The sequence below is a fragment of the Malus domestica genome, chromosome 13, assembly GCF_042453785.1.
Source record: "Malus domestica chromosome 13, GDT2T_hap1".
NCBI classification, from domain to species: domain Eukaryota; kingdom Viridiplantae; phylum Streptophyta; class Magnoliopsida; order Rosales; family Rosaceae; genus Malus; species Malus domestica.
The window spans coordinates 4,939,487-4,965,002 of record NC_091673.1 but is presented as its reverse complement, the minus strand read 5'-3'; the positions used below and the strand labels follow the sequence as shown (position 1 = coordinate 4,965,002).

Genomic DNA, 25,516 nt, shown 5'->3' with positions numbered 1-25,516 from the left:
GTCAACAAGCAGCCAACTCAAAACCAACTTTGAACCAAGTGCATGTTTACCAGAAGTGAAAATCACAAGTTAATCATGCTGTAATCAGCTGTACTTAATTAAGTGCTATGATTTAACTTATCTCAAAGTCTCAAAATCTGAATATCACGTCTACTAATTGATCCTGCGATAAAAGAAGAGCAACTTTCATGAACCAGGTGGGAAAGGCGATGAATGTGTTTCATTTAGAACTCATTCACGTGATCAATATTGGATATATATGTTATAGTTTATATAATATATATCTGAGAGTTGAGAGTAATTAAAGAAGCTTTATTTTTCATATATAAAAGAAGTTAAAACGAGAAAAAATAAATATTGAAGTGATAGGACGTGAAACCTAATGACTATAAATGGTGACCCATCAACAGTTTAAAATTAGCCGAAGATTGGGGCCATTTTTCTGCTTCTGCGTTTTCATTTGCAGACAATTAATGGCCAATGGCTCAGGCTGTGTTAAAAAACCACAGTAGCACCTCCACGCCTGTATTTGGGTGGGCCAGGACAAAAATTAAAGTCCGACATACCGGGCCTTGCCACGATTCAAAGGCCCATAACTGGCCTGGATGCTCCAAGCTACCTAACAATTTGGATTTATTTTTTAAATTTTTCTTGATTTTTCTGTTTGCAGGTCTCAAAGAATAACAGGTGTTAAATCACTAGCCCCATCAATCGTAGATCCAACATTTGTCACATACCATGAATATGTAACAACTGTTTATGTGAATTTACGATTGAACAGGTGTTTATGTGAATTTATCCCTATCTACATGCATGTGATGTTTTCATCATATGAGAAAAAAAGTGTGCCGCTTCTAAATAATATTGCAAAGGAAATAATTTTCACACAACCATCTTTATCATATGAGAGTGAAAATCATATCGGGTGGCGGATTGGGCTAACTAAGTTTGGGGCCACATATTGGGCCTAAGTTTAATGTTGCGTCGTGGCCCATTTTCAGTCCATTCCCAAATAGGGCGATTCTATGAAAAACCCTAAAATTTTGTCTACACATCTCATAATTGCCTATAGACCACCATACAAGGTTAACTCACACTGACACCAAGCGTTAGCGAAGCTAGATTCTCATAGCGAGGCGCTTCGAGTTAGCGAAGCGCTGTAGTAGCGCCGAAGCCTTATTTGCAAAAAAATCAAGCTAATATATATATTTCTTTTAAACCCGTTCTTCCGACCCACAGTTTATCCTCCAAAAATGACCTTCTCCAGTCGGGGAACGCATGAGATATTCTACTAAACCACTGTCACTGGTAGATGTGGGAGTAGCAATATTAGCTAGAACAAATATGCTCCTCTTCTCCTTATCGAAGAGAACGTCGACAATATGAGAGAAATCATTCAATTTCGAAGTCATCAGTTCAAGTATTGTACCTTTACTAATTCGAGAAAGAGATAATTTAGATTCTTAACAGTATAGTAATCTCAATCTTCAAAGTGCAAGAACTAGTTAATTATCTACAAAAATTGATTTAGCATACCTCTGAGAATTCTTATACAAGAAAAAAAACACCATCAATGTTTTTGCATGAAATTAAACCTTGTAATAATTAAATTAAATTAAAAGCCTTTGGTTCCCGTTTCCTTCAATACGGCCGGCTTTTCCGCCAAAGAGAGGCAATACTTGGCAATCTCTCTGAACTTGGGCACACTCCTCAGGTCAACCTTGGTGCCGTCTTTGAGGGTGATGATAATATCACCCCATTCGCCGATGAAACGCGGCACCACCTGGACATCCTTGATCACCTTGTACGAGAAGTCGCTCCTGTCCTGACCCGTCAGTCCCGAGATTACCGTCACACGCAGGTTGGTGAACCTGTACCTCAAAAAGAAGGCCCTGAAGACCGCAGCTAAAGTCAAGGGCAGCCAGAGAAGAGTGAAACCCAGGATAAGGTTGGCCAGCAGGTCGCCGTAGTGAGCTCCGCCGTCGAAGAAGATGGTCTCCGTCGTGGGTTTCTTGGAGGTGGAGGTGGCGGTGGTGTTGCTGGGTTTGTTAGTTGGGGTGGACACGTGAAGTCTGGTAAGTGGTCTGTTGGAATTGAGAGTGCTGGGTTTGGTGAGGGAGTTGGGAAAGGGTAATTTAGAGAAGTGTAGAGATTGGTGGTGGTGGTGGACTAAGGAGGACGTGGTGGTGGTTGTGGTGGGGGAGAGGATTGGGGTGGAGGCCATTGGGCTATCAGTTACAAGTTAGAAAATTTGAGAAAGAAGATAGAGAGAAGGGGAAGGAGTGTCGCATAAGGATTGGGTTGGTAGCTGAAATTGTGTGTTTCATATTTCTCTGGGTTTTCTATTGGCTACAGTTGAGACAGCTTTGACATCATTTTATTGGATAAAAGTTAAAATTAGAATCGTTTATTTTTTTATTATCATTTAAAAAATTTATTTATGCTAAAAAAATTACTCAATTTAGAGACCATTTAATAAAAAAAGGTCGTACCCAGTGCACAAGGCTCCCGCTTTACGCAGGATCTGGGAGAGGTGAATGTCGGCTAGCCTTACCCCCATTTAGAGACCATTTAATCACTCATATAAAATTAAATATTAATATTTTGTTAGAGTTAAGTGTGTATTGTACACATAAGTAATTAAAAAAATAACTTTGAAGTAAAAGTTCAGTTTAATGGACTAAATTTAAACCATTCCCTTCCACGAACATATAAATCATTAAAATTTCTAAATTTTACCATCTAAATTTTAATACCAACACGAAAACTCACCCGAATATATGACCCTATGTGTCACAATTAAAACACAATAAATACTACTCAAATTATATCACATTTATTATATATTATTGTTTTTATGTTGTTCTACGGCTTTATTAGTCTTGTTCTCCTAAAAAAGTTTTAGTCACTCACTCTTTGGTCTTAATTCAAGAGTAAGAGGTCATTTAACTTTTGTTATTATACTAGTAAGAAAGTATTTTCTCTTCCACCGTTCAATTAAGACAGTGAATAACTACAATTTACTTTGGACTATGAGATTTAAAACAATGAGAATGATGTTTATCAACCATAGATTGTTGCACATGAACAAGACACGTCGCTTTTTGTAGCCTTATTTGGGCTCGCCCGAAAATTAAAAATTAAAAATGCAGTTGGACCAAACTAAAAGCCCAAAGTTGTATAACATCACGGTACTAGACTTAGGCCCAAACTTAATTTTCTTGCTAGGAAGCAACATATGAATCATATGTTGAATATATACTTCACTTTTGTCTCTCTTTAATTTTTCAATTTGTTGATTTTTCAAATGGTTAGGATCAACTTCGAGATAAGATAAAAATGATTGTTCCATGTGGAGTGGTAATACGTAGTCCTCCCAGAAATTAGAATATTTAAGTCGTCTTCCAAAAAAGTCATTGCAAAAATATTATGTTACCCGTTGACAGAGCTTCAAATCCATGGTAAATCACAACACAAATGGATACACAAAGCATTTCCAAACATATTTTAAAACGCAATAATGCATAATTATTTTTTAATACATATATAACCCTGCACATGTTTTGGTCTCAAAAATGGCAAACATGCTTCTGGGTTGCTCTTATTCTCTTCTGATAACAAATATTTAGCTTAACACATGGAGAAAATTTAAGTATTAATTGGTCCTTGAATTTTCATTCAATATCCAATTAAGTTTTGCCTTAAACTAAATGTTTTTTTTTTTTATATACAAAATGATGGCATTTGTGGAGATCGAACATGCATCAGGGGGTAGACAGGCACTATTGTTTTCTGCCTATGGTAAAGCGCCATCTGCTCCCTGGAACTAAATATTGAGTATAGGTTATTCAACTTGTCATAGTGAGAAATAATAATGATCCTTTTGGGTAACTACATTAAATTTTTCGTCTCTTATTTGATTCTTTAAAATATTTTATTTTAGACGAGAGTTTTACCAAATGTGACCCAAAAAGATTATTGCTTCACAAAATAAAGAGTTCAATAAATACTACTCACAAATTTTTAATTTAAAATCCAAAGCTCTAATTAAACTGAAGTTCAACAACAATACTCTAATATTCTCAAACAAATAAATAATTTGGTTTGGTATATTTATTTAGTTGAGGTGTGAATGTGAGGCCACAAAGGCACGTGGCCACTTAGCTAGTTTTTGTTAACTGGAATTGTTAATTTTGCCACTAACAATATTTATATGTGTAATATAAGTTGGCATCTCAAAGTGTCTGCAAAATGCCGAATTTCCAGCCATGGCGGCCAAAAATTATTTATGGCTTCATCACATGATCCCACGAATTACAAATTTTAAAAAATACAAATAATATATTTTGCGTCAACTTAATTTGATATGCAGTTATGGACAAGGTTATGCAGATTCTGTGACATGTTAATTTGTTGATTTGTCCTTTTAATGACGGGCTAGTTTTAATGAATTAGTGGCTAATAGCTCCCGTTAATTCTGTTGTGACAGTTGCTAGCAACAACTAAAATCTACATCCTGAGAGATGCTCATGATTACATTAGGAATTTTGATGACAATCTTCATGTGTTTGATCCGAAACTTGTTAAGCATGTTCTGTTGAGCTCTGGAGTGCACTGTCGTTCTGCATGCATGCATGCAACGTAAGGTTTGACGACTCTTGGTCAGTCACGCTAAGCTGGTTTAAAAGTGTTGTCCGACCTAAACATCGACATGCATGCAATGTCAGGGTAAATACTAATGCACTAGTAATCTTTGTCAGTCTGGTCGGTCACGCTAAGCTGGTTTAGAAGGATTGTCCGGCTCTTTTTTTTTTTACAGAAACGATGGAATGTTTCATTACCAAGAACAATTAAATACAAAAAATGTTAGATAGTTATATATTCTCTAATGGTCAATCTCTTGATCGATAAGGTCAATCTTACTGTTACAACCAATTTTAGGCATCAACGACTGTATATATAGGTCAAAGATATTGCTTTTGAGCTCAAAATATCTTGGAAAAAAGAGACAGAATTGAGGATGAGGACAAGTGAAAGTGTTCCTGTCACTTGAAAATAACTGTTCGAAAATGCACATGTGTTGGAACTTGGAAGTAAAGCATTACATCATGGAAAAGAAAAAGGAGATGGTAAGTGTGGGAAGGGAGATGTATTTTTCTAAAAGCAAGTTGAAAAAGGATCTTGTGGGACGTTAGAGAGTGGGTGACAATGAGTTCACATGACACCCTACTCTTTTCTTCTTCTTTTTTCCCGATAAATTAACATTATGGTTTCAATGAGTCGCACTCAAGTTTACCAGTTTATATTCATATCGTAATTGTGTTAACTCGTAAATTCAAAGATATGAAAGTAACAATATAATAACTCATATTATTTGTCTCAAACCTGAAAAAAGCTACAATCTTACTAGTTAGCACAATGTTGATAGAAAAATGTTAATTGTATTTTAGTCAAATTTTATATTCGTACAAGAATCGAGTCGTGTAACTTATCAAGATATCATGTCCAAGATTGTCTTCTTAACAGAGAGAGAGATAGGTGGGTGGTGAAAGAGGTGATGGTGGTGGAGACAGAGCATAGTTGGGTTTTTGTCCATTCCCTTCGATTGTCAGTACATTAAACTTGCCAACGTCCCCTTCACGAGTATGACCCTTTTCCAACTCTGTTTTCTTCCACTCTCTTCCATCTCCTTGTCTTCATTTCCCTCTTGGAATGTGTGCTCGATACTCTCCCCCTCTCAGTACTCTCCCTCTCTCTCTCTCTATAATTTCTCTATATGTATTCTTTTAATTCACTTCAAGTAGATTTGTTTTAGCAAAAACTTAAAAGTAGTAGATTTTGTTCTCCGTTTTGTACTGGATTGATGAAATCAGCAAGCAAATCATTACAAAAGGACTTTTTTTCACAGCACTTGTGGCAAATTTGGACTTGGATTGTCTGCCCTCCTAGTTGTGGTGCCCTTCTATGCCCTCCTATTTTGTGCGGTCACGGTTAAGCCACGTCAATATTTTATATTTTTATTATTTTTTGTCTTATTATCTCATTAAAAAATTAATATAAAATATTGACGTGGCTTAACCGTGACCGCACAAAATATGAGGGCATGGAAGGGCACCACAACTAAGAGGGCAGACAATCCTTGTCCGGCAAATTTTCATTGACAGTACAATGCCATGATTCCAAAGTACAGAAAAACTCTAGAACTTTTATTTGGTTAATTTTCTCACTAAACTTATAAATGTCCAATTTTATTTGATAAATTTAATATAGAGAAAGTAAAAGGGACAAATAAGAATAACATTTATTGACCAACATGTTAATATTTTTTGACAGAAAATTAGGGAGAAAATCGACAATATACTAAAAAAATACACAAAATGGCGGAGGAGAGAAATCCTTTTTTTTTTATTTATTTTTATTTCATAGTCCATGTTAGCTAGGAGCTGCTGACACACTCAGTCACTAGCTACCATGCAATTCAAATTCACTTGGATATTTTTTTCATCCCATTAACTTTAATCTAGTCACCAAAAGCATGGAATATTTTAATTAAAAACTGATAGAAATTAACATGGTAATTTGGATTTTTTGCCTCTTGATTATTTCATTGCTCAATTGAATTGATGTTGTTCCAACCAAGGCCAAAACCCTGCTGCAGACTGATCGTCGATGCCACAGAACATGTTGGTCAGGCTTTCTTCTTTGACCATCTGATCGATCTTCTGGCATTGCATTGCTTCAGACCTTGATGTGTTTTGGAAGAGCTGGGCAGGCCTTATTATTGAAGACGAAAAAAGGGTTGGATTTTGATGGTGGTGATGATGGTGAGAAGATGGAGGGCTGTCGATCGCCGGCGTTCTCGAAATGTCCAGTTTTATATCGGAATTGTTTTCACTTCTGTTGCTGCAGGATCCCTCTGTGTCTTTGTTGAGGTTGATGGATTCTGCTGGCTCTCTGTTTTTTAATGCCATTATCTGCACCCATTAAATTGATCAGTAAAAAATGTAAGTTTGTTTCGTAGCCGGACCAATTCAAAGATGTATGAAAAAAATAAAGATCTCTACTTCTAGAATGATGATTACCCTTTTAAGCCCCAAATCATGTTCAATTAATCAGTGCATAAAAAGTTTAACCTATCTTGGAAAAAGCAACTTAATGTAACCAGAGATTATTGGTTCAGGGACCCCAAATGATCAACAGTTATAAAGGTTCTTAAAATCATGAGACAATCATTTTAAAGTAAAAAAAGCAAAAATCTTTATGATGAAAAGCAGATGATTAAGTTCCAAACCATATTCTACAGAACCAGAGCACAATCGTATGCAAAACTTGATTTGAGCGATATTTTAATATAATTTAAACTATATAAATAGAGTTTCAGAACTGCTATAACCAACTTGACTACGAGAAGAATTTGATTTAATGCGTACTTTTATAGATCACTGTATTTGAATTGAACTAACCTCAGCTTGAAGTTTTTGGTTCTGAGATTGGAGAGCATCATTGTCAGCTTTGATGGCATCAAACTGTCTCTTGAGGAGATCATAATCTTTCTCCAACTGCTTTGTCTTCCACCTGGCCCTCCTGTTCTGAAACCATATAGCAATCTGTCTTGGCTGCAAACCAAGAGCCCTGGCCAGCTGCATTTTCCTCTCAGGCTCAAGCTTGTTCCCCAACTCAAAGTTCTTTTCAAGTGTCTTCACTTGCTCCATGTTTAGCCTCCTCTTCTTCTCCCCTACCTGTGACCCATCATCTGATAAGTCATCCTCCCCATGAGCTTCTTCTCCCAACTCAATCCCCGAAAACGACACCGATCGCTTTCCTAGAAACGATGCCACTCCTGCATAAACACAACAAATATTAACGTCAAGATTTCAGAAAGACAGACCAGCGAGACGGATTAGCGGCCCACTACTACTTATGAACTTGATTGATCAAAAACGAATTGATGTTAAAGTTTCAGAGACGTGCCATGGAAATCTTGAGGTGTGCAGGAAGGCAGCATTGGATTGAGAGAAGTGGGAGGTTGATGGTCATCGTGACCATGGGGGTTCTGAAGCATGAAATTTGAAGAGAAGAAGACCATCCCATTGGTAGTCATGGTTTGATGATTAATCAAGCTTTTGCCACTAATCTTAATGATCTAGCAGCTGTCATGTTCAGAGAGTGGCACAGAATCTAACTGTTGGTGAAGGAAAGATAGGTTTGTAGATTTATCACAGAAGGAAATGATAGATTTTTTGCTGAAATATTCAAAAGGGAATATTAATTTCTTCAAACGGAAGGGGATGCAGAAATTGTTGCAGTGGGTGGCTTATATACCTCATCAGCAGCTTCTAGGAATTCATGTATATATATATACATATATATATATATATATATAAATACACTCACACACACATTATTTTTTGAGGGCTAGCTGTAGGAGGGGAGAGAGTGCATGATTCTTAAGTTATATACATTGTTTTTAGGCTATCTCCAATTCAAGAGTCAAGAGTGAGAAATCTTAAATTTTAGCCCCATATTTTTTAACCATTTATTTATACATATGAGGTTAGACAGTTTTTTCTTCAATAGTAAGAGACCTATAATTCCCACCTCCAACTTTATAATTTATTAAACTTTTGTATTTTGTTAAATTTTTTTGGCTAATAGTTTTGGAATTAATTTTTGTATAATATATGTTGTTTTATTTTTACGAACATTTTGATATAAAAAAAAAATTCAAATTCTTTAAAAAAAATTGTGATGGTAAACACAAACAATTCCTTGACATTACATAAAATTAATAACATTACAAGAACAACAAAAGGATTGCACAAGAATACTTAAAGACGACAATCAAAGACACTAATTAATCACTTTCCGAGATCTATGGACTGGGATTATAGGATGCAGTGTCCAAATCCGGGTACGAGTTTTGTGCAATAATTGCATCTTGTTTAGTTTGCCAATACCTCTTTTTTCTTGGAGTATATTGGAGTGGATCCTTCTCGATAATTTCTCTTCTTTTTCTTCTTTAAGCAATCGTATCCTCGCTTTTCTGTCGTCCCTCGTCTAGGGACGAAATCTGAATTTTCTTCTAGTAGGGTCAACCGAAAACAACTAAGAAAATCTTATTATAGTATGATTATATACAATATGATATTAAGGATGATTTCAAATGATGATGTATTACAATTCCAATGTTACAAAAATTTCAATATAGTAGTGGAAAAGTGATGAGAAAAATATAAGTACATGATAGGCGGGAGAGGGTTTTTTCGGTTTGAATGATAGAAAAAGAGCACTATTGCTCATATAATATTTGATATGGAGTATAAGTATAATGAATGTATGTTGAATATTAGATATATATATATTTTGTTCAAAGATAACCTGTGTATATTATATAATTGTAGTAAGCAACTAAACAAACGAATTACTTGAATGGGGGCATCTGCCCCCAATAAACCTTCATTGGCTCCATCCATGCCCTCATCTTTACTCCTTATTAAACTAAACACAAGTACTCACCAGATTGTTGAATAAAAAAAGACTCATCATTTTTTTTTCCCTTTTTTTCTCGTCTTCTTTCTATTTATCGCATCCATCTAGCCGTGGGAGTGGCGTTACAGCTAGCTCGACCTCTTCCCCCAATCCACACCATATGTGGAACTGTGAGAAGACTTTGTTCGTTGCCCCCCAAGCTTAACCCACTTTGGAGAATTTTTAGAACCTCCCAAACATTGCAACTTGAATTTTGCGTGGTTGCATGATTTATTTCCAGCTTCAAAAAATCGGTGTGCTTTCCACCCTTACGCATATAGTAAAGGAAAGTTAATCAGATGAAAAATATTAACACAATTAAAACTGTAACATTTAAATATGTGAATTTACCGTATATTCTACATTGCTACCACTTGCTGGATTACGATGTACAACACTTAAAGGTGAACTCCATAGAGTGACATTGTTGGTTGAGAGTTTTGAAGCGAGGTTTACATCATCCTTGTATTCGAGGTTTTCCCCTATAGTGCCTAGATTGTTAGTGAGAAACTTTTTGTAAATACGCCCCCACATCGTATCAATTGTTTAAAAGCAACCAACAAAACCGTCTTCGGCAATCGACACCCAAGCTAAGCATAAGGCGACATCTTCACTAGGAAGCCAATTGGCATTTCTAGCGCTCTCTGTCTACCATAAGAGATAAATTTGAATGGAGAATTGAATGATTGAACAAATTTGGTGGTGAAATATGAGAAAATTGATTTTTTTATATTTTATGGATAAGTGAACAAATGTATGGGTATTTATAAAGTTTTAAAAGAGTTTTGGTGTTGTATCTGATTTGGATTAATTAATAATATCAATTTGACCGTTATTTAAATTTGAGTCATTGAATTTTTTTCTTTACCGTTAAAATTGCTTAAATTAGATTTGAGCCATTGGATTTGAAAAAATAACAATTGAAGAAAAATATTCAAAATTGGCCATTGGATTGCAACGATAAAAAAGTCTGGGCAACACAAGAAGGACATGTTGGAAACTAATGGGTATGGCGCGCCACACTAGGTCATAACCTAGGAACGCACCAATCCCAGTCGTAAAAAGGCTACTGCTGGTGCATTCGCCCGTAGACAATTAGTCTGCCCTGTTGCATCTGCTGCTCGAGACCCGCCTTTCCCCTCTTCATGTGTTGTAGAAGCAAGTTGGGGGTCATGCCGCCACTTGCTTTCCTTATCCATCCGGGGTGGGTTGCAGTCCCAGATTCTCACCCTCAAACTCAAAATCCCAAAATTTTCACACCCAAAATACATTCCTTGAAGAGATATGGGCCCAAATTTTGAGGTTTTTATTGTTTCCCACCTCCTTGAGACAGCCTCATAGTCATAGGATGTGATTTCCCTCTTTTTATATGAGAGTTCTCCTACCTATGACTTTTCTTTTCTTTTTTCAATTACAAGCAATATAGACTTTTTGGTCTTTCTTTTGTCCGTCACACTTTACCAGAGAGTTAGCTGTGGGAGTAGAGTTGTTAAGTCACTATGAATATGAGTGGGAAAATGTAAGAGGGATTGACAAAAGGCATGCATTGTGTGTGTGTGTGTGTTCTTGATATGCTTAGGTCAAATATTGATAATCAGGGCAATATGGCCATCGTTACACCTAAATTCAAATTTCACCACTCTTAATAAATGAAAGTAAGTTTCAAATATCGCTTTGTCAAAAATAAAAAAGAAGAAAAATGTCTTCAAGATTATTTTTACAAGGGGGAATGGAAACTTTTAAACTAGCTTTGTTTCGATTGTGAATTAAAGGGAAAACGCAGGTGGTTCATGTCTATGCTGGACAATGTCAAGTGGGTGACTTTGGAGAGAAAAAGAAATGTCCCTCTTTTTGGACTCAAAAGACATTGTTGGGATGGATTGAGCTTGGGCGTCCTAGAAAAAGTGAAAGGACTTTGGGTTTCATCAGAAAAAAGAATAAAGCATATATTTGATTGATGATTTCAGTTATGTAAAAAAAATGATCAAACCAATTACTTGAGGATAAAAAAAAGGAAATGAGTTGGCGAGAGCGAGAGAGAGAGAGTGAGGGGAGGCAGGAATGAAGGGGATGGGGTCCAAAGAGGGGGGCAGGGTTTGCTACCTAACCCACCAACAGGTATCGTGGGTTAGGACGAAGCTCTCCCGCTGCTAACACTGCTCACTGCTCACTCCTCACCTCAACTCTCTCTCTCTCTCTCTCTCTCCCCTGCACGCCGCTGTGAATTCGAGTGAAGGGGAAACAGTACGTATTGAAAGTGAAAACGAAAGGTTGTTGTCGTAAACCCTACTACTAGGGCCAAGAGCTGGTCAGTTTTGTCTTTGTGCACCCATCATAATCTTAGTATATACCCCCATATGCATGCATATACTTACATATGTATATATACAGATATATATCAACTCTCTCTATCTATATATATCTCACCACTGTTCATCTCTCTTGATTTGTTCTGTCACACCACCTCAATTTCCATATGGGATATGTCATCATCCCTCCACAGTCCACCCCTTCAATTGGAAACTTTCAACATCATCTTTATATATCTGTGCATACTATATAGTTAATAATTACGTAAAGTAACTGTAGTATTCATACGACCACCAGTTGTTTTAATTTATGGTAGGAAAACTTGGAAAGGGATCCTCTAGATCCCTTCTTTCTAATCCATCAAATCAGGAAATCCGTACCGTTGAAATTTGATCCAACGGTTACAAACAGGGAACCACTTTAAAAGTTATAATAACTTCAGCCGTTAGATCAAATTTCAACAACACGATCCCCTAATTTGATGGATTAGGAGGAAGGGATCCGGAGAGGATCCCGAAAAACTTTACAACTTTTTACTCTTGATCATTTTTCACCTCTTTTTCACCTTGACACGTACAAGTTAACTCGTACAGATCGAAAATTACCCAGGTGCTAAATAGTGTGTGTGGGACTCGGCGGCAGCAAGCACGCGGCTGCATGCATGGAAATTTAAGATGTGGGACTAGATTCTTTACATAATTTTGTCAAACTCCAAGTGTACGTAAAGGGGTGAAAGGACTTGTACAAAGTTAATTAATACTGGAAAATGGAGCTGCGTTGCTCTTTCTGTGCATTAAAAGGAATCGGCAACTAGCGTATCAGCTGGAAAGGATAACAAAGAGAGGGGGCAAGGAAAGCATAGCCCTTTACAAGAAGGATTTCATGGTATGAGACATCACAATGGCGGTGCAGTCAATATTTCAAAAAGAACTAGCGGTTCGTTACTAATGGACCAATCACCGTACCATTCTTAAGTTAGCTACATGATAGCCCAATATATGTGAGGTTTTCTCACAACAGTCTTAAACTAATTTGAAACAAAATCACTTATTGTAATATATACTATATTACATTCTTCAACACACTTGTGTCATGTAAATTGCTCCGAATAAAAAGGGTTCCCTTAGCTTATTACCTGTTTCTATTCATCTTCTGTTCTTTTTCTCATTTTATCATAAATTCTATATGTTGGGAAGCTCGCTTCCTTAACATAAAAACTCAAATTATTGACGACAACAGAAAAAACCACAGAAATGAAAGAAGGTGAAGCAAGAGGGAACCGTGAAATAACTAAAGTACCCATCCATGCATAGTGATATACGATTTGAACCAATTGACATTTATCTGATCGGACGTCATTTAATTTGATTAAAGTACCGCTTCTTAATTTCTTGTTAGCAACTTAGCATGCATGATATGATACACTGATAAAATCATATAACCCATCTTTTCCTTAAGGAAAAGATGTACTTATCAAATCTTTAACTAATCTAGTAATTAATAAAACACTAGAGTTTATTACATGCATGGAGATGGGGCTAGATTGTCAAGGCCTAACATATCTATTTCAAGTGGATGGAACTTGTTTTTGAAAGTAGACCCAGTCATCGTAATAATTGTGAGTCGTTGATGCATAGATGCTCAAATACAAGGGGTTGGCCGGAGCATCCAGGTGTCAGGCTGCCTGATCGAAGATTTGAAAGAGCATATATAGTGTAGAATAATAGTGATGATGGGACATGAAGTGCCAATAGTAACATTAAATAACATAAACAGTTGGTTTAATATTTGGCAAAGACGAGAGTGTAGGCTGCTAAATCACATGCCTGGATTAGAATTGAGTTGTGCAGTAGTTGCAGTGGGGGTGTGCTGTGCCTGTGTGCCCACAAATCCAATGGAATGGGGTGGATATCATATCCATGCATGTTCCCAAATTCCTTAATTTAGTACCTGAATAATATTACCTATATCTATCTGTTTTGTTTTTCTTTATTTTATTAAAATTCATAGAAAATTAGAGAAATTAGAAGAAAAAAAAAGAAAGAGAAAAGGAAGTAACAACTGGGCGAGTGTTTTTGGAATAAAGAAATTGCTGAATCTTCTCCTCTCCACATGCGCTCATAGGATTCTGCTCTCTTCATGTGGCCTTCTCTTCCATTGCTTGACGTCACTCCTCTCTCTCTCTCTCTCTCTCTCTCTCTCTCTCTGTGTACATGCATATGTATCCTTCTTTAGAAATTACAATATTTTATTTCGAGAGCATTTTTACTTGCTACCATAATTATGGTATATGCTCATCATATTTTTAATCATCTATACATTTTTTTACTTAATTCTAATTAATTTTCACATTAAATGTTATCTTTTTTATTTTAAAAAATTAATTAAATTTAAGTGAAAAGACACAAATAATTAAGTATATAATGAACGTACATCATAATTTATGATGATAAAGCAGAAATATTCCCTTTTATCCTTTTCTTTTATTTGTTGAATCTAATTGTTATATTTTTCTGGGATTTGCTTTTTGGGCAGAGGAGATACGCATACTGATTCCTCAACGACCATGCTTAGCTCAAAAATTAAGTCTCGCACTTTGACACGTCATCAATTTGATAAAATTACAAAGGAAAGAGATCATTTCCAGATCTCTTCCTTCAAAATTTGCGGATCAAATGATCTGAACTCTTGAAATTTGATATAACGGTCCTTGAAATCCAGACCCCTAAAGATTGTAATAATTTTTTACCGTTAAATCAAATTTCACAAACCCAAATTACTTGATCTGCGAACTTTGAAGAAAGAGCTAGAGAGGATCTCTTTCCAATTACAAAAACTAGAATTACATCAAACGTGTTAGGTGGCTCCCAGTCTTTTTCTGATCTAGGGATTGAGGTGGGGACAGTGATTCATCTGAGCCGTCCATTTCGTTGGTTGCCTGATGCCGATGTGAGACGGTACTAGGCAGAGCATGGACGTGGCACACATCTTTATTTAGTACTTTTTAATCTTAGCAATTGCAAGCCCAGTCATGCAGGCATGCATTGCCCCTAACAACCCTAACTAGGTTTACCTGCTAATTAATTATAATTAATACGACCAATGCATTCTTAATTAGGGGAAACTTTTGGTGGATCGGTTTGAGATTGAGATGACACAGACTAGCATTACAACCTAGTGATCTTTACCAAATGAAAAAAAAAAAAAAAAAAATCTAGTGATCTGTACAGCATGAGACTGAGAGGATCTTGAAAAGGAAATAAAGGATGATTAGACTAATACAAACCCACCAATTAACCTCCATCAACATCATATAAACTCATTTACTCGTGTCTCTTGATTGTATATTATCATGAACTTTTAATCAAAATAACGTTTACTTCCATCAAATTCGGGTTACCGGGAATGGGAAAGTAGTGGTAGCCACCGGCCACTTCAGGTCACGCTTGCCGGAACCCGGCCACAACATACTTGCTGCTTTATACAAGGCAAAAACAAAAGTCTTATGAAATATATACATATCCAATCGTAAAATGTTAATCGGATGAGGAGGAAGTGAACAATTTTCCGAGAGCGGCATTGACATTATATGCATGTATGTATTATCCTTTTCAATGTACCTGACAATATACACTCTGCATAAGAAGTGAGGCAAAAAAAAATGAATAAATTTACGGAATGGGTAATTCGGTTGGTAAGTGTATACGTACGCATAATTCCAGCGCCAGAGCCAGAGCAATCCCTTGGAGAGCAAATGCTCATGCATGGTTGAATCGTACGCGGGGTGGTCATCATCTGCTTCTGTCATTAGCCGATCGGGTGAACTACTTCTGTCATTACCCAAAATGAAAACCTGTTGAATTGAAAGAACTCGATAGATTTGGTAGTCTGCGAGCTGCGATGATGCCACCAGCAAGGGCAGCGAAGGAGGCCAAAACAAAGGCAGGTATATTTCCTCCCCCAAATAAAGCATCCCATGGCCCCGCACCAAGAGACACAATCATCTACGCAATATCAACGAGGAACATGAAATCAGCACTACCAAACTTGAAGAAGAAAAAGTTCTAAATAAAAAAGTTATGAACGGTCAGTCCATGAAACGGGAGGGACAGGAATAAGAAACAGGTTTATCCAAATGCAGATATCAGGACCCAGGTTACACCGCCACACTACTAGACCTGATCATAGGCTTCACCTTGCTCCGAACTTCTACTTCACTTTTGTCGGGTTCAGGCTGGGCCTATCTAGAATTTGGCACTCTCCAAGGCCAAACCTGGTCCATGATCAGGTCAAAATTTTGCATATGAAATAAGAAGCCTGGTTCTGAAATCTTACCATGAGAAAGTAAGTAAAAAGGGATCGGAGAGAAGGAAAACGTATATATATATATATATATGCATGTATACCAAGCACAGTGACGGTGAATTGTATCACATGAAAAAAAAAAGATCCAACAGACAACAGCCTGCAGCATTACATAATTGAGCTAAACAAGTGATAGAACAGGAATAGTGCATGCTAAATACCTGTGGAACAACAATTGCAAGATTCAAAACTCCAATAGCCAATCCTGCACAATAGTAAAAATGCGTGAGAATTCAAATCACCAAGTTCAGTAAGAACAGAAATAAGTTGCTAGATTCAGGAAAAAAACACACAAACCTTGGCCACCACCTGCGTCAGCAGTCAACTCTGCTGTAACAGAAAAGGGAACGCTGTAGGTAATCTGCAACACAGAACATACTCAGCGCTTTGCATACTTAGGGGTAGGTAGAAAATGGACATTTTCTACAGGAACACTAATACTCACAGCAAGAGGGAAGCCAAGAAGAGCAAAAACAATCAGGGAAGCAATCCTGATATTTTGATTCCCACCAATTACATGTTCAATCCCTTTAGAATACTCTCCAACGGATATCAAACTTATGATAGCGGTGCCTGCCATGCAGGCAAACACAATAAAATTACTCATTGCCCACACTAGTCTTGCACCCATCTGCTGACACATTGGCTCAATTAGGAAAGAACTGATGCCAAGAACAACCTACGCCCCAGAAAAAGAGAAGCTTAAATTAAAGGTTGCTTGATAGTATTTGAATTACATATGACAAATTTTGGAAATCAAGTATTGGTTCTCAATTTTGAGTTCTTACTGAATTCAATAATAGACCGAATGCACCTTCTCTGACACCCTGATCATAAGCTTGTCCTTTGGCTGAGTTCCCATTCGGATCCCCATGATATACTTCCCTACCCATCCAATCCGTATCAAAAAGAAAGAATGGAAACCAGGATAACTGCATGTAAGAATTGAAATGAAGATAAGTTCAAAACAGAACTTCGTAATGGCAACAAACACAAATTCTAATGGTACCAAATATGAGAAAACAGAAATAAGCAAAAATGCTATTAAAAAGGGTGAGACGGAAAAGCTCATGCAAAATAACAGTGCCACATACCCATGTAAGAGCCATAACAATTAGCACTGAAATGGAAAAGCTTGTGCAAAATAACAGTGTCACATACCCATGTAAGAGCCATAACAATTAGCACTGAATGCATCGCTGGTGGTAAATGCCTTAAACTGGTCAATAGATTGACTAACACTGCTCCAGGTCCATCATTAAAATCACCATTCTTATCTTCCTCAACTTTTGAGATGGCCTCCTTTAGATTCTTATCCCTTTCATAGTCAGTTCTGCTTCCATTTGCATTATCAATAACTTGCTTATCACGCTTTAACTTCGAAAGCTCAAGACGACTTTGTTGGGGATTTAGTTGGGGATCATCCAATAAAGGAGCAGAATCTGATAAAGGATTCTGCTGATACATAGTGAGTGGAACCTCCTCAGCAAAATATAAGGTAACAAGTGTACACAAAGTGAGAAAGATCTGCACACATAACAAACTTATTATCTAGAGTTGTACAGAGTACAATACACCACATGCCTCAGCACCAAATTGCAACACTAGAAGTTCTCATTTGAAAATGAAATGAACTCATGAACAACTCTATGCCTTAAATTCCCAAAAAAAAGGGAAAAGTTCAGAAACTTAATAAATAGATCGATATGATTTCTTTAACCACCCAACTATACACTTGATGTAAGCATATCATACCTACCTCAGTTAATAAACTCAATATATATCACATTGACAAGACCAGCCAAAACTTTTATTACTTGTCCCAGACATTGAAAAATATCATAATCTGGGGCCATCTTATAAGAAATACACCATCCAGTGAAACAATGATTAGTGGCTACGCAATTTAGTTCAGCATAACAAGCAAACTGCAAGTAGGCAGTAGTTAATCGGAATCTTCCATTCATGATTGAGCTAATAAAAATATGTAGCAAATCAGGAAAGAAGTCATAGAAATAGATAGTACAATTCATGGATTTCAAGCTGCATTATTGAGATAGAAGCAGGTTTGCTGATAGAATTGTCAATCATTAAGCACCCAAAAGAAATTAGTATAATTCAAACAGTAGAACATGACTTCATAAATACATGCACTTCCGTGCATGCTGGTAACTCACCACTGCAATAAGAAATGCTGCTTTAAGATTTCCACAGGCTTCACAGCAAGCTCTACTCAACAAGAAAGGAAACCATCTGCCAAGAAACAAAATTGTCAGACAAAGAAACCGCCCCTAGAATTTGAGATGCAAACAATAAGTCTATATTATGTGGGAAAAAAAGAGCAGAATTCAGTGATTGCAAACTAAGTTTGATTAGGTTCAGATGGCATAAAAAGGGTTTAGTGTAAGGGTGATGAGAAGTATATACAAGGACTTTAAAGTCCTATGCAAACACATGCCACTGCACAAAAATATCCCATAAAAAAAGCAAAAAAAACATATTTGAGGAGTTTCACCTGTGCCAATTTCCACTTGCACCAGCAGAAAATCCTAGGATGTTACCAAAGGCCATCCATGAGCAAAACACAGCATTTGCAGTATTGCGTTGCTCGGGGCCTAGAATATAGTTGTGACACATCATATTATGTTTAGACAAAGTATTACATACTTTAAATTTTATAAAAAATAAATAAATAAAAAATTAACATAAATGTAACTAGTTCTATGATAGTTTGGGGCGAAAGTCACCTGCTAGATCAGCCAGAAGAGCACGAGCTGGTCCCTACAAAAATTACGAGTTACACTTTATTTTGAGACATGAGTAGCATTATACTAAAAGTTTGATATTTGTTTTTTCATTAGGAAACTACAGTGTAATCTGTTTTACATTGTGATCGAATCGCACAAACTGATAGCCTTAGAACCATTACCTGCACTGTATTGTTGGCAAGATCCAGCAACCAAAATCCAATAATAAAGGCAAAAGCTGCCCTTGTCCGGGTACCTTTGAATGTGCTGCATTGGCTCAAATGATTTAGCTAACAGTTCATGAGATTTTATAATATAAAACACAAAGAATCAACAGAAGGCAACAAAAACCTGCAATGCTCCTTTGTATCTCCTAATAAATATCCAACGTCTGCAGAAAACCCGATTAACACCACCTAAATTACAAGACTTAGTTTAGCAAAAAAAAGGTATGCACCAATTAATCTAAGATATAATGGTAAAGTACAAAAATAAAAACTCTCCGCACTTACGGAAACTGAAATCATGAGAGATCCTGCAAGAATGAAGGGGCGCCTTCTTCCCAATTTTAAAGAGCATTTGTCACTCCAAATACCAACACAAGGTTGAACCTGAAGAAAATAAAAGTTGAGATAACTTAAGGAAAGAAAATGTTTAAAAAATATCCAGATAGCTTCAACCCTAACCCTCCCAGCATATATCCCAGTAGCCAAAATAATCGTGATGGCGCATGCACCAACAGTAGGCTAGAATAAAATCATCCCATTAGGAGATATGTTTGTGCCCCATCAAATAGACCAACACGATTATAAAGGTTACAACATATATGTTACAATCAAAATTGTTGAAAATTGCTGGAAACTAGCTGCCGTCACTTACCACAAGGCCTGTAATAGGGCCGCAAAGCCAAATAAATGAAGAAAATGCATGCCCTATTCCGAGCGTCTGCATCAAAAATTCAAACAGTGGATATTAACCAAACAAGCTTTCAATAATCCAAAATTAGCACAGGCATTTGTGGTAGCAATATGAAGATCAAGAAACGATATGAATTGCGAAGATTAAAAAAGAAAAAGTGATAACTAACGCAGTTCGGGTTAATCAACAACCGCTTTCCATATTAACAGTAAGATTGCATTCCATATTCGGAATACACTACATTATCATCTTCCTTTTCATTTTCCACAGCAGAATGTACCAATCGAAGATTGCGAAAATATTTCATGTTCACGCATTACATTAACAGAAAAATAAATTAGTCTACAATCTTAAGCAGTGTGATTCAAACTACAGAATTTGAAATTAAAACTATACAGTAATCTACTAAATGGTAGATATTATACAGTAAATTACACAACAATACATAAAAATTTATTCTTGACATGCAACAGATTCAAAATCTAACCTGTATATAGGGAGTTAAAAGCGAAAGCTGCAACGCCCAACCGAACTGTACGCCGGCGGCGACCGTGCAGCTCAGAATAAGCGTCAAAAGAGTATTGTGTTTGTGTCCGGGCTGACCGGACGGCGAGAGGCCGCCGCCGCCGCCCCCATTTGGAACCCTAGGGGAGGAAGACGTAGACGAATTGAGGTCGATACGATGATGAGGCTCGTCCGTCACCATCATTTCCACTTCCGCCTCCCTCCTCAGGTTCCTGTACGGCACCCGGATGGACTCCGAGTCCGTCCTCCCCGCCATGGCGACTCGGTTTCACTCACTGAGTAACGGCCGCGAGCCAGAAGCTCAATTTCCCGCGCAATAAACGGAAAAACGGTGCGGATCAAGGTTTTTGCATGTAGATCGGATTCCGGCGTCAGAACTGCGAAGGATCAAATTTGGGCGGGTGCGCGAGCGAAGAGTCTGATAGCAATTCGGTGGCAGATTTAGCGTGCACCGCAGCACCATGAGGACTCCCTACTTCGGCGCCTGCTTTCGGTTTATCAGCTTTATGGGCCCCCGCCAACTTTAAAAGGCCCAGTGAAAGCTACGGTGTGGGCCTATAGCGTGATTCGGACTTAAACATGTGGAATTGTATATTTTTAATATAAAGCCCATACGTAAAGATAACTTTGAATCTGGACCGTCAGATTCGCATTGATTGGAAGTTGAGTCAAATTTACACGACAGTCCACACTTGTTTGTACTCATGAAATTCAAAGTGTGTGACCTGGAAATTCAATTTGATAAACAATGCTATGGCCTCATGCCTATGGTATGTTGCCAAATAAATGTTATTTACGTAACGACATGTGTTTAGTCAAGTTAGAAATCAGTATTTTGATGATGTGTAGTCGTGCTATATCAAGTCCAGTAGGTCGAGAATTTGTAATCCCAAACAAATGATGTGTGTTTTTGGCTATTTCCTTCACGAGAAAGGCTATTCGAGCCTTGATCTTGATGATGACGATCCACTTGCAATGCTCTTAGAATTGATAATCCAGCTTCTTTCAGATCTCCTACCTCCTCTCTCTCCTCTCTTAACCCTAATGCTCCCTCTTCTGAAACTAATCCTAGGATTGCTCCTACTGATGATGCAACTAATCCTACAAATGCTCGTACTACTGCTGCTGCTACTTGTTCTGATTCTGTTAATCCTCCTAATCATGCTCCTAATCATGCTCCAACTTCTCGATCTGCTTCTTCTCCTTCTCGGCCTAATCGAACAATCTCCAGACCAAAGTTATTTTCTTCTCCTTCTGCTGCTTCTCCTTCTCCTTATCGTCTACTTAATCGACCAATCTTCAAGCCAAAAGCCTTCTCTGCTACAACCAACCTCCATGGAAGACCGCAATGCAAGAAGAGTTCAATGCCTTGCAACAACCAGGCAGTTCGTATTAAAAGAAACCCTGACGGTTCTGTAGATAAATACAAGGCCAAGGGCCGTCGCAGGCCAGAGGGCTTGGATTCTACCCAATACTTTCAGTTCATTGGCAAAACATGCTACCGCCCATCCTAATTCTTCTCACTTTAGATGCTAAGTACAACTGGTTCGTAAACCCAAATGGATGTTAATAATGTTTTCCTTCATCGTTTGTAAATAATTATTCGTTTCATTTCTCCCCTTTGTAATGTTCTTCGGGGTTATCAATATGTACAGCAAGCATTATTTATACTAACACCAAGGTATCGAAACAACGAAATGGCTACAGTATTCTGTTCTATATACGAACAAAACAAGAGTACACGATTTTATCAAATACCTCACTGCCTAGCATTATGATTTCCCATATCAGCAGCAGCTTTAGCTGCTCGGTTTAGAGCACCCGACACCCAAAGAGCTCCGTTAGAAAAGTAGCTACTGTTCACTACTTTTCTTCCTGTCTCTGATATTGCTGATTTGGTGATCTCTGACACATGATACCTCTCATTTACAGACTTAACAGCTCCAACCCCTGCATGAATTTTATCGGTGACGCCAAATCTCTGGTTCAGTTCAGTCACCCTAGCTGCTGCACTTGCCGAGACGTGGTTAGACTCGTCCAATGCTTTTGCCTTGGTTAATGCATCTTTTCCGAGCACAAAGCCCCTGGCCAACATGGTCAAGACTACTTCCGGAGCCCCACTCACCACTTCTCCGGCACTAGGAATGTTCCAGCTTCCCTGTGGAGGCTGCCAAGGCATACTGATCGCTTACTCTTGCAAACCTTTTTCAGTACAACAGTATTGTGCGTGTGTGCGAAAATGTACAAACGAGAAACCAAATATTTGAGCCGTAGAAAGAAATAAAATATACATACGGTTGAATAAGTTTCATCTTCGTGCCGAGGCCTGTTCCAAAAATCAAATTCATCTTGATAGTGCCCCCAACGCGTTATGCACACAGCTTGATCTATTATTGTAGCACCCTGAGACAATAAGATTTTAAGGGGAAAACATGAATTAACGCTCACAAATCATCGGCGAGAAAGATCATAAGAAACCGCACAAGCGTTATCATCCAGGCATCAGTAAGAAACCACATACGAGCACAGACAGGTTTAAGTTAATAAAGGATTAGTAAACAAGATAAACCATATAACCAAACCATAATGATAAATACAGCTTTAAGTAAATGTTTCAGGGGGTGGTCAGGATGTGATATAACCAAGCTCCGGCTATAAGGACACTATGATAACACGGAAGCCCTTTCATCCAAGCAACAACTTATTTAGTTAAGGTCACCAGTTGAGCCCGGTATTTCGAAATCTTAGGCTATATTTGGATACCATCAAAGTTCCATCACTGAATTGTTTAGTATAATTACCATTCTTCTGTCAAAGTATCTATCTCTTGCTATGTATATAAGCACAAATATATTGTCGAAAGCATTTGGCAAGTTTTACACAAATTTTAACGGGACAGCCGGCATAAACGAGCTTTAAGCACCGCTATATTCATCGGTCTAGGCCAACACGGAGCAACTACGACTATGTTTATATGCACAGTGCATTAATCAGAAGTTGATCACGAAATATAGGAAGCGAGCACATGAATGATCAGTTGCGACGAGTCGAAGAAACACTCACACTGAGCAAGCAAGCAGTCCCCTGAGAATACGAATCTTTGAACGTCACATAGGCAGTGCATGCACAATCACCCGACCTGAATTTCCCCAGATTAACAACAAATTAATATCCCAAAAAAAAAATTTAAGACAAAAAAAATATTCAAAATGCTAAAAACACCACGAAACCTGACGATTTCGACATGGTCGATGGAACCAGAGAAGGCGAAGAAATCGTAGACGTCTTTCTCCGTTGCTTTTGGGGACAGACCCGTAACTTCGACGGCGTATCCACCAGAACTCATCTTCTCCGAAAATCTTACGAATTTCATGAAATTAAAAGACTAATTAGTCCAATTAATCCAGATTCCAACCAGAATCTCACAATCTAATCTTCCGACTTTCCAATTCCCAATTCCATCACAGAAATTGATCAAATACATAATCTTCACACAATTTAAACACTAATCGGAAAAATAATGAGAAACGTAAAGCGTGAGGAATTCATTAACGCACCTGAGCTCGGTGTTTCTGATCAATGTGTATCAGAAGACGTGCAGGAGGAGGGAACCCCTTTTAATATCTACTTACACTTGTAGACAAAAAAAAAATATTTGTTTTATAGCAGAGCGTATGGTCACACTTGCTAATGGTGATTGGAGAGTTTTAGTAAGACGACGGTGAATCATCTCACTAGAGATAAATCTAATCAAAATCCTTAGCTTTCACACTAAGCAAGTAAACTATCTTCACTCCATAACTAATAATGGAGAATGGTAATCCAACTGATTTACGACTATACCACGAATAATCGGAGAAAATGCCCATGGCAAAGCCCAATACAGGGTACAATTACAAGCATGAAGCCCAACCCAGCAAATTGGCAAGGCCCATGGCGTATGGATAGATTTGGACCGCAACGTATTTCGACACCGTACCTCTCAGGAGGGGTATGGTCTGGTTTTGTAGAAATTGTCTACTTGAGACTGTCGTTTGACCCGTAGATCTCAACACAAGGTTAAAGTTCTAATTATTAGCATAGGGGGTATAAAAATTTGGCTAGATGTAACTGTGAACACGGAAAATTCCTGAAACGAAAGAGACAAGAAACGACGTGCACAAACAAATATTTGTATTTGATGATTTTGGGTTACAATCTCTCTCTATTTTGATCCTCTGATTCGATCTCCGTAAGGTGTGTATTTGAGGATGTGTGATTGATCCAAAGGGCCGTTGGGCTTGATCTAAGGATGAACGTTCTTCAAGGGCCGTGGACTTGATCTTGAAGGTGGATTTGAGCGGATCTTCAAATGGGCTTTTGGGCTTGATCTTTGAAGAACAGTGATGAACGGATCTCCAAGGGCTTTTGGGTTTGATCTTGAAGAACAGTGATTAACGGATCTTCAAGGGCTTTTGGGCTTGATCTTGAAGAACAGTGATGAACGGATCTTCAAGGGCTTTTGGGCTTGATCTTGAAGAACGGTTGGATGTGTGGATTTGTCGACGTTGTTAATCCAAAGGGCCGTTGGGGCTTGATCTTGGATGAACGGATGATGAACGATGATGCTTTCTTCAAGGGCCGTCGGGGCTTGATCTTGAATTGGTGGATGGTTGATCCAAGGGCCGTCGGGGCTTGATCTTGGAAGAACGATGAACGAAGAACGAAGAACACTTTCTTCAAGGGCCGTCGGGGCTTGATCTTGAAGGTGGATTTGATGAAGAACGAAAAGGGGTTTCTTGATTCTTCGGGAACCTGGATGCTTGAGAGCTTCGGAGTTTCAGAGCTTCAGAGCTTCAAGGTGTAATATGAATTGGTTCCCCCAAATGAATGAAATGGGCTTGTATTTATAGAAATTTCCAAGGCCTAATTTTGAATATAATATTCCAGATGAAATAAGTCGTTTCTGCCAGGTGTTGACACGTGTCCTATTTGATGACTTTTCCAACTCATTTCAATTTTCGTTGAGTCACACGCTACGTGTAAAATTTATGTAATACATGAGCGTTGACACTTTGATTTATCGGTCAACATTTATTTACCGAAATTTCGATGTCTACAAATGCCCCCACTTCAAGTCGCGT

The 25,516-nt window shown here is 37.8% G+C and overlaps 4 protein-coding genes across 18 annotated transcripts; all 4 read right to left on the bottom strand.

Moving 5' to 3' along the window:
• Positions 1-1,509: 1,509 nt before the first annotated feature.
• LOC103452334 (uncharacterized) lies at positions 1,510-2,352 on the bottom strand. Its single transcript, XM_017336792.3, has one exon. It carries the CDS (start codon positions 2,222-2,224, stop codon positions 1,616-1,618), a length of 609 nt encoding a protein of 202 aa, XP_017192281.2. The 5' UTR covers positions 2,225-2,352; the 3' UTR covers positions 1,510-1,615.
• Positions 2,353-6,235: 3,883 nt separating this feature from the next.
• Positions 6,236-8,199, bottom strand: HD19 (homeobox-leucine zipper protein ATHB-13-like). Its single transcript, NM_001294067.1, is given in 3 exon segments — positions 6,236-6,974; positions 7,464-7,840; positions 7,972-8,199. Coding segments are annotated over 3 exon segments (870 nt in total). The 5' UTR covers positions 8,102-8,199; the 3' UTR covers positions 6,236-6,611.
• A 6,932-nt stretch (positions 8,200-15,131) lies between these two features.
• Positions 15,132-20,890, bottom strand: LOC103451844 (sucrose transport protein SUC3). Of its 14 annotated transcripts, none has more exons than XR_011574391.1 (16): positions 20,356-20,890; positions 19,830-19,895; positions 19,463-19,561; positions 19,302-19,366; positions 19,133-19,217; positions 18,951-18,984; positions 18,719-18,818; positions 18,381-18,456; positions 17,365-17,730; positions 16,992-17,135; positions 16,649-16,882; positions 16,501-16,564; positions 16,365-16,408; positions 16,017-16,161; positions 15,549-15,842; positions 15,132-15,458 (listed from the first exon to the last, which is right to left on the bottom strand). XR_011574391.1 is itself a non-coding variant. In XM_008391281.4 (15 exons), exons 1-14 carry the CDS (start codon positions 20,647-20,649, stop codon positions 16,079-16,081), a joined length of 1,704 nt encoding a protein of 567 aa, XP_008389503.1. In that variant the 5' UTR covers positions 20,650-20,890; the 3' UTR covers positions 15,132-15,842; positions 16,034-16,078. The 14 variants fall into 14 exon arrangements, 3 of the variants coding, with proteins under 3 accessions (XP_008389503.1, XP_028947822.1, XP_070666363.1); XR_011574392.1 differs by having other exon boundaries at positions 16,034-16,161; XR_011574397.1 differs by having other exon boundaries at positions 15,132-15,473; positions 16,017-16,111.
• A 1,091-nt stretch (positions 20,891-21,981) lies between these two features.
• LOC103451845 (binding partner of ACD11 1) lies at positions 21,982-24,093 on the bottom strand. 2 transcript variants are annotated; one of them, XM_029091994.2, is made up of 5 exons: positions 23,951-24,093; positions 23,624-23,752; positions 23,457-23,532; positions 22,689-22,796; positions 21,982-22,560 (listed from the first exon to the last, which is right to left on the bottom strand). In XM_029091994.2, exons 2-5 carry the CDS (start codon positions 23,737-23,739, stop codon positions 22,153-22,155), a joined length of 708 nt encoding a protein of 235 aa, XP_028947827.2. In that variant the 5' UTR covers positions 23,740-23,752; positions 23,951-24,093; the 3' UTR covers positions 21,982-22,152. The 2 variants fall into 2 exon arrangements, with proteins under 2 accessions (XP_028947827.2, XP_070666365.1); XM_070810264.1 differs by having other exon boundaries at positions 21,982-22,551.
• Positions 24,094-25,516: the final 1,423 nt, after the last annotated feature.